Genomic DNA, 13,478 nt, shown 5'->3' on the forward strand with positions numbered 1-13,478 from the left:
AGACCTGCAAGGTTCTGTTTAGCTTTTTCTCTTTTACGCTTGCGTTGTCGCGCCCCCTCTTCAACAGACCTGGAGGAGACCTGTGTTGATCCAGACCCTCTTCAACAGACCTGGAGGAGACCTGTGTTGATCCAGACCCTCTTCAACAGACCTGGAGGAGACCTGTGTTGATCCAGACCCTCTTCAACAGACCTGGAGGAGACCTGTGTTGATCCAGACCCTCTTCAACAGACCTGGAGGAGACCTGTGTTGATCCAGACCCTCTTCAACAGACCTGGAGGAGACCTGTGTTGATCCAGACCCTCTTCAACAGACCTGGAGGAGACCTGTGTTGATCCAGACCCTCTTCAACAGACCTGGAGGAGACCTGTGTTGATCCAGACCCTCTTCAACAGACCTGGAGGAGACCTGTGTTGATCCAGACCCTCTTCAACAGACCTGGAGGAGACCTGTGTTGATCCAGACCCTCTTCAACAGACCTGGAGGAGACCTGTGTTGATCCAGACCCTCTTCAACAGACCTGGAGGAGACCTGTGTTGATCCAGACCCTCTTCAACAGACCTGGAGGAGACCTGTGTTGATCCAGACCCTCTTCAACAGACCTGGAGGAGACCTGTGTTGATCCAGACCCTCTTCAACAGACCTGGAGGAGACCTGTGTTGATCCAGACCCTCTTCAACAGACCTGGAGGAGACCTGTGTTGATCCAGACCCTCTTCAACAGACCTGGAGGAGACCTGTGTTGATCCAGACCCTCTTCAACAGACCTGGAGGAGACCTGTGTTGATCCAGACCCTCTTCAACAGACCTGGAGGAGACCTGTGTTGATCCAGACCCTCTTCAACAGACCTGGAGGAGACCTGTGTTGATCCAGACCCTCTTCAACAGACCTGGAGGAGACCTGTGTTGATCCAGACCCTCTTCAACAGACCTGGAGGAGACCTGTGTTGATCCAGACCCTCTTCAACAGACCTGGAGGAGACCTGTGTTGATCCAGACCCTCTTCAACAGACCTGGAGGAGACCTGTGTTGATCCAGACCCTCTTCAACAGACCTGGAGGAGACCTGTGTTGATCCAGACCCTCTTCAACAGACCTGGAGGAGACCTGTGTTGATCCAGACCCTCTTCAACAGACCTGGAGGAGACCTGTGTTGATCCAGACCCTCTTCAACAGACCTGGAGGAGACCTGTGTTGATCCAGACCCTCTTCAACAGACCTGGAGGAGACCTGTCGTTGATCCAGGCAACAACGCCTGCGTTCGCTCGCTTCACGTTCGCAAGGCCCTTAAAACATTCTGACCTGAGATCAGATTCATACGAGGTTTACACATGGACACACACTGGTCTGATGAACCCATTCTGACCTGAGATCAGATTCAAAAAAATGTCAGTCGTTCTTCGATTTTTTCAAAGATAGCAGACCTACAAGCTCGTAGCGCACCACTCGGTGGCGCGCTATGAGCTTGTAGATCTGCTATTTTTCAATAGCTAAAGCATAACATGATGCTATAACACCAAAATGGGTTCCCGTTCAGAATGGGTTAAAACATATATTCCAAAGTATACACGTGCCTGTCGCTCTGGGCCGGTATACATACGTGTGCACGTGGCTCTCCATGCATGCGTGACCTCATTTCGGCGTTCTCTCCACGCCGCGGTAACAGGATCCACCACGCCTATAGTTCAGAACAACAACAACAACAACAACAACAATGCTTCACTCACACACATTCTCATCAGAACAATGGCTGTTTTTGTAGGAGAAACTTTCCCCTGAAAGCCGAGCAGACCTTTATAGCTTTACTTTGACTGTGTTGGTGTCACGCTGCTGCCGACCCGGAATATGTGTGTGGAACCAAGCAGGAGATCGAACACAAGAATGACGGGAAAAACACTTAACTTATCTTAGAATAAAGAACACAGGATACGCCACACAGGGCAATAACTAAAACATACAGGAACTCCGGGCGGAACAGCAGCGCAAAGATGGCATAGAACCAAACTATTAATCCGACACAGAGTCCCAAAAAAAACACACCACTTAACCCATTCTGAACGGGCACCCATTTTGGTGTTATAGCATCATGTTATGCTTTAGCTATTGAAAAATAGCAGACCTACAAGCTCATATCGCGCCACCGAGTGGCGCGATACGAGCTTGTAGGTCTGCTATTTTTGAAAAATCGAAGAGCGACTGACATTTTTAGAATCTGATCTCAGGTCAGAATGGGTTCATCAGACCAGTGTGTGTCCGGCGGAAACCTCGTATGAATCTGATCTCAGGTCAGAGTGACTGTGTCGGTGGCTATAGAGGGAAGTCATATATACTGTACGGCTTGTCCCGATACCATCACGCCTTCCGATACTATACAATATAAATATCGGATAGGGAAAAATCGGTATCGGCAGATAAACGCAAAATGAATGATCGGAGAAACACTGGGCAGCGCATGGTGGCCTAAGGGTTATATTAGAGGAGAAACACTGGGCAGCGCATGGTGGCCTAAGGGTTATATTAGAGGAGAAACACTGGGCAGCGCATGGTGGCCTAAGGGTTATATTAGAGGAGAAACACTGGGCAGCGCATGGTGGCCTAAGGGTTATATTAGAGGAGCGCCCTTGTTGCCGAAAGGTTGCCGGTTCGATTCCCTGGACGGGCAGGAAAAATCTGGGTGGGGAAGTTATCACTCACCCAACACCACTGAAGTGCCCTTGAGCAAGGCACTGAACCCCCAACTGCTCCCCTGGAGCTGCTTAGTGGCCAACAGTATAAGACTGTGGTTGTACTGCTCAGTTCCCAGGTTTTTGTGTGTGTATGTGTGTGTGTGTGTGTCAGTGTGTGTGTGTGTGTGTGTTTCTATCTGCAGGGCGTTGCTGAAAATGAGCACCTTCCCTGGGTAAATAAAGAATAGAATAAAATAGAGCAAGAAATATAAAGTTATCGGGACATCCCCAACATATTGATTATTAGTATTATATTAAAAGTAAAAAGTACTCCGCCTGCAGAACGCTATTCAAAGTATAGAGATATACTCCTGCTTAAAGACTACTCGACTACAAGTGTCAAGTTTGAGTGAAATATATACGTGAATATTCCAAAGTATTAACACTAGCATGTCTGCAATGATATCATTCTATGTAGATCGGCTATTTTCTCAACGTGTCACGTTGTGACGCGTTGAGAGCTTGTAGATCTATACTATAAGCTCTCAACGTGTCAAGTTGTGACGCATTGAGAGCTTGTACATCTACAAGCTCTCAACGCTGTGATGCGTTGAGAGCTTGTACATCTACAAGCTCTCAACGCTGTGATGCGTTGAGAGCTTGTACATCTACAAGCTCTCAACGCTGTGACGCATTGAGAGCTTGTACATCTAAGCTCTCAACGTTGTGATGCGTTGAGAGCTTGTACATCTATACTATAAGCTCTCAACGTTGTGACGTGTTGAGAGCTTGTACATCTATACTATAAGCTCTCAACGTCGTGACGTGTTGAGAGCTTGTACATCTATACTATAAGCTCTCAACGTCGTGACGTGTTGAGAGCTTGTACATCTATACTATAAGCTCTCAACGTCGTGACGTGTTGAGAGCTTGTACATCTATACTATAAGCTCTCAACGTTGTGACGTGTTGAGAGCTTGTACATCTATACTATAAGCTCTCAACGTTGTGACGTGTTGAGAGCTTGTACATCTATACTATAAGCTCTCAACATTGTGATGTGTTGAGAGTACATCTACTATGTTCAGTGGAAGTATTCAATGTGGGGCGAAAACGGAAAGTGTGACGCCCTGGGGAGCATTTAAGCGTTTTAAAGAGCTCTTTTAAATATGTCTCCTTCATTCATTGGATCATCTGGTTATAATAACCAGATGAGAGCTTATAGTTCAGCTATTCTTTTTTTTCCTTTTTCTTCTTTAGATATAGGCTCACATACTGCTGCTGATCTCAAGTCAATTTGTCAATGTATAGAGGGTATGACATCATCATCAAACCAGGAAGTTATGCGCAAAAAACATCTTTCTGGCATCGACATACATCCAATCAGAAAAGTCCAATATGATTGCATTAAACGACGTTAAACAATGTTAAACTCACTTTGGTACTCGATTTATGCATGCGCAAACCCTCTATTGCTTAAGACCCGCTCTTGCATTCCTATGTTTTTGTTTGTTTGTTTTTTCTTATAGCGTTCCCCAGATTTAGCCTCAAAACGATGCTTTGCAAAATGTATGGGGGAAAAAAAGTGTGCCAACTTTAACTGTATTCCAGTTGTTGCAATAAAATGGGTACAAATGTGTAAATAAGTAATGAGTAAAAACAACAATAAACAAACATTTGCCTCTAAGACATAGCGAAGAAAAGGGTATCAGTTTAAGTAAAGTAAACACACTACCTTGAAATTGTATGTAAGAACAGTACATTTGTTATTTTAATGGTTTAGGAAGAGAGTAGGGTTCACACTTATTTTTGGCTGCCGCTGGTAGCTATAGGGAATTCTGCATGTTTGTGTGGCAAAGCAAGACTAAATATAATTGACAATTTCGTGGACAAAACGTTAGGAAGGGACTAGTGGACAAGAGATCCAGTATAAGTCAAAGACACATGTCATTTGTATGCTGAAAATAGCCGATCTACAAGCTCACAACGCGTCGCAGCCGCGACGCGTTGTGAGCTTGTAGATCGGCTATGTTCAGCAAGCGTAAAATCAGCCATTATGACGGCATCAAGTCACGCAGAAATGCACTTTTGTCGACATAAAAACACTGGCAGTGTGCAGTACCTTCTAGGCCATGCAGGCCCATTGCAAGATGCTGTCTTCTACACGGAGCCGTCCCACCCTGACAACATCCAATCCAATCCACTCCACTTTATTTATATAGCACGTTTTAAAACTCAGAGTTTACAAAGTGCTGTACAGGAGAATACAATAAAATAAAAACAGGTGCACTAAAGCTACCACACAGAAAAACAACAGCGAGAAAACAAAGTACAAACAGTGACAACAACTGAGACACATTACAGAAAACAGAAAAACAACAGCATCACAGTGAGACGAAACATATACAAGGACCAAAGGAACTCAGGCGGGGTTAAAAGCCAAGGTAAAGAGGTGGGTCTTCAGGCGGGATTTAAAGGTCTCGATGGAGGGGGCCAATTTGACGTGACAACATGAGCAGGGGTACCGTAGAAATGGGGTCTAGATGGAAGGCCAAAGAAGTACAGTAGAAGGACAGTATAGCACTGCAGTACAGTAGCAGTTTGTTGTGGGATTCACAGCCTTTGATTGATTGATTGAAATATGTATTAACAGTTTGCAGAATGACAGTACATTTCACGCACAAACTCAATACAAAGACTGTTAACTGTGAGTGGACGACCCAATTAAGCATTACACTTGTTTACAACAGGGTCCACCTTGTTCAATTCATCAAAACATTTAGAGACGTACAAATAGACACTTCTATATAGTTAAAGAACAGAACAGGAATTCATCATAAAGGAGGTAAAAAAGGGAAAAGATACATTATACAGTGAGGGGAAAGGGGGGGGGGGGTGGGGTGGGGGGGATTCAGATCTTACAGAGGCCAGTTTTGAATTGCAGCCGTCCGTAGGTGCTCTTTGAGAGCGCTTTTGAAGGAGTCAAGGGATTCACATGTCTTAATGACTGTTGGTAGGGCGTTCCACATTTTGGTGGCATAGGAGCGAAAATAATTACTTGTTTGTGTCGAATCTGGGTTGCACATGGTTCGTTGCACTCAAATAGCCGATCTACAAGCTCACAATGTCTCAATGTAGATCAGAGTTGAACTATTTTAAAATGTTTTTCAAAATAGTAAAACAAAAACAAAAGGCGAATACGTTTAGGGATAAGGGGTGGCGCTAGATGGAGCCCTACAGTATACTATGTCACTGTTTGTAGAGTTAATTGATATTATCTGATATTATAAAACAACAATGTTTAGCAATAATAGGCTAAACTAAATTAGGCTGTAATAGCCTATATAGCCATATACTGCAGTAACCCTGGGGAAAATAATAATTCAAATGTATAATGTGTTGAAAGTGATTTTTTGCTAAGTTTTTCTTTGTTTTTTATTTCTCCTATGTTTTTTATTTCTCATTTTATATTTTATTTTACTATGTTTTATTTTGAGTTAGTGTTTGAAAAACAATTGTAAGTATTGCCTTTGTTAAATGTTAAATGTTTGTCTGTGTCGGACCCCAGGAAGACTAGCTTTTGTCAAGGCAAAAGCTAATGGGGATCCTTATAAACAATAAACACTAAACAATAGCCTACTCATCCTACTTGTAAGCCAAGGGCGTTGCTTTGGACGGGAAAGTGACGGCGTCATGACGGCGTCATGCTCTGAATTGTTGCTGAAACAATGGAAGGAAACATCCTGAGGGCAAAGTGGTGTACGTTTCCTAACCTCGCCTCACCAGGCTTTCCACCGCCTCGGAGGAAAGCCTGGTCTCTGTTTCAAAAGTCTGTACAATCCGGTCGGGAGCGGATGATATGGTTACGTCATGTTGTAGTATTGTTTTGTAGTCATCAGGATGATATGGTTACGTCATGTTGTAGTGTTGTTTTGTAGTCATCAGGATGATATGGTTACGTCATGTTGTAGTATTGTTTTGTAGTCATCAGGATGATATCGTTACGTCATGTTGTAGTATTGTTTTGTAGTCATCAGGATGATATCGTTACGTCATGTTGTAGTATTGTTTTGTAGTCATCAGGATGATATGGTTACGTCATGTTGTAGTATTGTTTTGTAGTCATCAGGATGATATGGTTACGTCATGTTGTAGTCATTGTTTTGTAGTCATCAGGATGATATGGTTACGTCATGTTGTAGTCATTGTTTTGTAGTCATCAGGATGATATGGTTACGTCATGTTGTAGTCATTGTTTTGTAGTCATCAGGATGATATCGTTACGTCATGTTGTAGTCATTGTTTTGTAGTCATCAGGATGATATCGTTACGTCATGTTGTAGTATTGTTTTGTATAGTCGACAGGCAGGAACAACAGGCGGCAACTTTTATTGAGGGGAAAAGGAAGGTTCCTTCCTTTTCCCCTCAATAAAAGCTTTTATTGAGAGAAATCGGTTTTTAGGGAAAAGGAAGTTGCCGCCTGTTGTTCCTGCCTGTCGACTATACAAAACAATACTACAACGTGACGTAACGATATCATCCGCTCCCGACAGGATCATATACCCTAAATTAAACGGTGCCCAGGCTATACATTTCCTTGCCTCTGTGCGTGGGTGGGTGTGCGTGTGTGTGTGTGTGTGTGTGTGTGCATGCGTGCTGTGCGCACGTGTGTGTGAACAGCCTTTGTCTGCACCGACTCCTCCAACACACGGAGGAGGTGACATGGAATGAATGGAATGGATTCCCTTCCTTGGTTTCCACTGCAGAGCGTGACAACAATGACCTCCGACCTGATAAACCCATTCACATGGAGGGGGGGAGGGGGAGCTCCGTGCGTTCATTCGTCCGCACATGCCATGGTCACATAACCATTTGATGAGTAAACCTTTGTGGAGATCTTCTCAGTTCTCATTGTATGCTAGTCACTGCCATTCAGGATGGAAAATGAAATCCATTTGGATTTGGGGAGAAGTAGTTTCATAAGGGGCTGGTATGAAGTACTTGATATAAAGAGAACATGTTCAGTTCACTAGTCTACACCTGCCTTCATTTCATCTGATTGTCTGTCTGGCAGGCACTTAACAAGCGATCGTTAACTGTGTCTGTTAGAGAGAGGGGCAGAGAAGAGTGGCTTTGCTCAACTTGATTTATACTTATATTCTCCACTCTGATGAAGGTTCGATATATCATGCAGCCTTACTTATTAGCCTATATTTTAGCTATAAAGCTTGAGGCAGGCGGGCCGCATGAGACGACGTCGCAGGCCGCATGCGGCCCACGGATCACCAGTTTGACACCCCTGGTTTAGACTCTGGACGGCTGTGGCTCAGGAGGTAGAGCAGGTCGTCCAACGATCGGCCGGGTCGGCGGTTCGAATCCCGGCAATACCGCTGAGTGACCTAACGTGGCGCTGTTGAGCAGCCTAAAAGGGCCAATCACACTGTTATAACTATAACTACAGCCTGCACCGCTCAGTTCACACAGGTGTGATTTTTTGCCTATTGCGTCACCTTTTCCACCTTGAATCTGTTGGGGGCGTGTCAGCGTTACTGACTAAAGTAAACTTAGCAAATCTACTACGTCTAAAGCTACTCAAATGTGTAAGATTCAGTGGTACACACACACCAAATGGACCCTTGCAGTTACATCTCATAGGTCTAATTGAGTATACATAAAATGCCTAGAACTCCATATATGGAGTTAACTGTCAGTCGGACATCATAGACTCCATCATTGGGCATGCCCGACCTTAGGACTCCATATATGGAGATAACTGACATGCGGTATGTGTAAGCCGTCGTCATAGACTCCATCTTTGGTCATGCCCGACCTTAGGACACCATATATGGAGATAACTGACATGCGGCATGTGTAAGCCGTCGTCATAGACTCCATCTTTGGTCATGCCTGACCTTAGGACTCCATATATGGAGATAACTGACATGCGGTATGTGTAAGCCGTCGTCATAGACTCCATCATTGGTCATGCCCGACCTTAGGACACCATATATGGAGAGATAACTGACATGCGGTATGTGTAAGCCGTCGTCATAGACTCCATCTTTGGTCATGCCTGACCTTAGGACTCCATATATGGAGATAACTGACATGCGGTATGTGTAAGCCGTCGTCACAGACTCCATCTTTGGTCATGCCCGACCTTAGGACTCCATATATGGAGATATAACTGACATGCGGTATGTAAGCCGTCGTCATAGACTCCATCTTTGGTCATGCCCGACCTTAGGACTCCATATATGGAGATATAACTGACATGCGGTATGTGTAAGCCGTCGTCACAGACTCCATCTTTGGTCATGCCTGACCTTAGGACTCCATATATGGAGATATAACTGACATGCGGTATGTGTAAGCCGTCGTCACAGACTCCATCTTTGGTCATGCCCGACCTTAGGACTCCATATATGGAGATATAACTGACATGCGGTATGTGTAAGCCGTCGTCATAGACTCCATCTTTGGGCATGCCCGACCTTAGGACACCATATATAAAACCAACATGTGCGGTTCACGGTCTGCTCGCACACAACCACAGCGGGGTCTCGAGGCATGCAAAGCCACAGTCCAGCTCTTGGCACTTTTTCGTCTCCTCGCCGTTTACATGCTATAATACCCTCTCCAAAAACCGTATAAGTAACTAAAGATCCAAAACTCTCCAGACTCACAGAAGCTCAAAAACTCTCCAGACTCACAGAAGCTCAAACAAAGGATTGATTTTTCACCCAGAAGGAAAAAAAGAGAAATGGAAACTCCCGCCGGAGAGGCGGATCATTTGAGCGGCGCTCTTTGCTCCTCCTGGGGGGGCGAGGAGAGCCTCCTGCGCTGGGACCTCGGCCCCGAACAGATCCGGCGGATGTCGGAGGAGCTGGTCGCCAGCACGGCGGAGGCGTACGACGCCGTGGGCTCCCTGGGCCTGGACGCCGTCACCCTGGGCAACACCCTGAAGCCGCTGGCCCACCTGGACGCCCGCTACGCCGCCCAGAGGAGCACGCTGACCTTCCCCCGCCGCGTCTCCTCCAGCAGGGAGGTGAGGACGGCCAGCGCCGAGGCGCACGGGAGGCTGCGCATGTTCGAGGTGGACGTGGCGAGCACGAGGAAGGACGTCTACCAGAGGGTTCTGGCTCTGGGGATGAAGGTGGACGAAGGGGGTCTCTCGGCGGAGGACAGGAGGTACCTGAACATGCGGCTCGGGATCAGCGTCAAAGACCTACAAGACACGATGGAATTAGGCCAGTACAGGTTTATAAAGAACCTACGCAGTCGCGCCGCGAAGGCCGAGCCGTCCGAGGGGAGTCCCGGCGGCCTGTGGGTCGAAGCTCTGGGGATGAAGGTGGACTTACGGAGCCTTACGGAGGCATACATGGAGACGTACATGCAGACCATGGAGAGACACGAGAACGGTCTGCATCTCCCCGAGGACCGACGGGAAAAGCTGAAGGACATCGAGGAGAAGTTAATGAACACCGACAACTTAGCCGTGGAGAAGGTGCTGAGGCTGCGCGCTCAGAAGAGCACGTTGCTGGGCTTCAAGACCTACGCCGACTTTGTCCTGAGGAGCAACATGGCGCGCTCGCCCAAGAAGGTGTCGGCCTTCCTGAACGAGCTGAGCCACAAGCTGAAGCCGCTGAGAAACAAGAAGACCACCGCCGCCGCCGCGCCCGGCCCGTGCCTGAACGAGTACTTCCCCCTGGAGGTCGTGACCCGGGGCCTGCTGGACATCTGCCAGGACGTGCTGGGCCTGTCCTTCAGCCCGGTGGTTCGCCACGGCGGCGGCGCCCCCGCCTGGCACCCGGACGTCGCCCTGTACCGCGTCGCCGACCGCGCCTCCGGGCAGACGCTGGGACGGCTCTACATGGACCTGTTGTCCCGCGTGGGGAAGGACGGCGACGCCACCTGCTTCCCGCTGCAGCCCGGCTGTCTGCTGCCCGACGGGAGCAGACAGCCGGCCGTCGCCGCCGTGGTGACCAACTTCGGCAAACCCATGGCGGCCGCGGCCCACGACGGCTCGCTCCCCGCCGCCGCCGCCGCCGCCTCGCTCCTCCTGGAGCACGAGGACGTGGTGACGTTCTGCCACGTGATGGGCCACGCCGTGCACCTGCTCTGCGCCCGGGTCGACTACGCCGCCTTCGCTGCCTTCCACGTGGAGGAGGACTTCGTGGAGGCGCCGTCGCAGCTGCTGGAGAACTGGGCCTGGGAGAAGGAGCCGCTGCGGAGGATGTCCCGACACCACCGGACGGGAGCGCCGATCCCCGACGACGCGCTGGACCGCCTCGTCGGGTCCCGGAACGTCAGCGACGTGGGCGTGGGCGTGGACTACCACCTGATGGAGATCGTCCGGGCCGAGCTGGACCAGGCTCTGCACACCAAGGACGGCGTGGACGTGGCCGTGGAGAACGCCAGGCTCAGCCAGAAGCACCTGGGCGCCGCCACGTTCCGAGGGACCGACGTGCTGGACAGCTGCGACGGCCAGCACTACTGCTACCTGTGGAGCGAGGTGCTGGCGGCGGACATGTTCCACAGCCGCTTCCGGCGGGAGGGCGTCCTGAGCCCCGCGGTGGGCTCCGACTACAGGAAGTGCATCCTGACGCCCGGCGCGTCCCAGGACGCCCAGGAGATGCTGAGGAACTTCCTGGGTCGCGAACCCAACCAGGAAGCGTTCCTCCTGAGCAAAGGACTGGTCGGAGAGAAGACGAAAAGACAAAGAAAGAAAATAAACCGAAAGATTAAGGCTGAACAGTAATCAATAATAATAATAATAATAATAATAATAATAACAATGTCCACAGATTCAGAGACCCACGGTCGGAAACTACGATACAATAAAACATGATCATAAAAAAACAATAAAATAAATCTAAAAACACTCAATAAACTATTAACACAGGGCAATAATTATCAAAGAAAGTGCACAGTGCCGAGTACAGAAGGCTATTACACGCTCAACCCATTCAGGACGGGAACCCCTTTTGGTCTTTTAAGCATTGTGTTACACTTTTAGCTGTTGAAAAATAGCAGATCTACAAGCTCATAGCGTGGCACTCGGTGCTTGTAGATCTGCTATTTTTGAAAATATTGGCGCAAATCTTTTAATATAGCCTACTGTATATTCTTTCAGAGCGAACAATTTTAACTCAAATCTCACCTCACCGCTCCGGTGGTGAGGTGACCACCGCTCCGGTGGTGAGGTGACCACCGCTCCGGTGGTGAGGTGACCACCGCTCCGGTGGTGAGCCGACCACCGCTCCGGTGGTGAGCCGACCACCGCTCCGGTGGTGAGCCGACCACCGCTCCGGTGGTGATCTGACCACCGCTCCGGTGGTGAGGTGACCACCGCTCCGGTGGTGAGGTGACCACCGCTCCGGTGGTGAGGTGACCACCGGAGCGGTCCAGAATATGAATAGGCCTTTATACTTTTCAGGATTCAAATTCAAAACGACAAAAGTAGAAGATCCACAAGCTCCAAATAGACACACTGACATGGACTCGCGAGAGCTTGTGGATCTAATGTTTGTATTAGAAGTTCGGCACAACATCAGTGATCAATTCACCCGTTGTCAAGTCCCGCCCGTGGTCCCGCCCCTCTTCACACCCATTGGTTGTCGTTTCGTGGTTAGACAAAAATCCTTTCAGTTGCTTCGTATTGATATCCTGTGCGTTCAATTCTTATTTTAAACTTGGTGTCAGTAAAAAGGAACATCACGGGTGCAGCACGGTGACTGCATTTTTTCTCCAAAAATGATGTTTTAGCAAATTCAACATGAACTAGGTGGAACCAGCTAGGGCGGAACAAGGCAGACAGAAGAAGGCTGAGAAAATGGTGAATTCAGATCTGCATGACCGCACATTTTATTCAGGTACACACACATGCATGCAGATCTGTGCACAAATAAGATCATCAGTATATGCCCATATATGGGCACAGCGGTCGGATTGGCTATGACGACTAAAACTAAGAATAAATATTAGTTGACAATTTCGTCAATAAATAAAAACTAGACAAAAATGCTAGGAAGGGACTAGTGGACAAGAGATCCAGTATTAAGCCTGACACACTCCGGGTGAGCAGCGACAGTGGCATATCGGTGCGTCAGGCGAGGCATGAACGGAACGCGTGTCGGACGCCGGCGGTGTGGGATAGGTTCATTGGAAATAACGGAGGCGGCTGTTTTGATGCGCGGCGTTCGCAGACGGTGTGTGTTGGGCTTAAGTCATTTTACACTTGGTTGCATGCTGAACATAGCCGATCTACAAGCTAGCGACGCGTTGTGAGCTTGTAGATCGGCTATTTTCAGCAAGTGTAAAAACACTCGTCAAGGCCCGCCAAAATACATTTTAGTCTAAATCAACGGTAGTTTTAGTCGACTAAAATCCTATATTTTGTCGACTGAATCTAGACAATAAAACATTCCAGGTGACTAAAATGTGACTAAAACTAAATGACAACTATTCAAGAGGCTAATGACTAAAACTAAAATCAAAATGCGCTGCCAAAAACAACACTGTTGGTTACAAGGCAATATAAAAAGCAGATTTGATTCATTGATTGAAAACTTTATTAACAGTTTAGTAGAATAAAGCACATGAGAGCACAGCTGAATACAAGGTCCCGTCATCAGTGCCCGTATACCCGAGGTGGGGTTGGCATGTTCTCCCCGTGTCCCCTAGGGTAGGTATCCTCACATGTTCTCCCCGTGTCCCCTAGGGTAGGTACCCTCACATGTTCTCCCCGTGTCCCCTAGGGTAGGTACCCTCACATGTTCTCCCCGTGTCCCCTAGGGTAGGTACCCTCACAT

General features: G+C 47.9%; 1 protein-coding gene across 1 annotated transcript; it reads left to right on the forward strand.

Annotated features, from left to right (window-relative positions):
- Positions 1-9,427: 9,427 nt before the first annotated feature.
- On the forward strand, positions 9,428-11,425 carry LOC310856086 (thimet oligopeptidase-like; the record flags this gene model as incomplete). Its single annotated transcript, XM_083761303.1, has 1 exon — positions 9,428-11,425. One exon carries the CDS (start codon positions 9,428-9,430, stop codon positions 11,423-11,425), a length of 1,998 nt encoding a protein of 665 aa, XP_083617429.1.
- Positions 11,426-13,478: the final 2,053 nt, after the last annotated feature.

This window comes from Protomyctophum parallelum, assembly GCF_964188405.1.
Source record: "Protomyctophum parallelum genome assembly, chromosome: 3".
Lineage (NCBI taxonomy): Eukaryota > Metazoa > Chordata > Actinopteri > Myctophiformes > Myctophidae > Protomyctophum > Protomyctophum parallelum.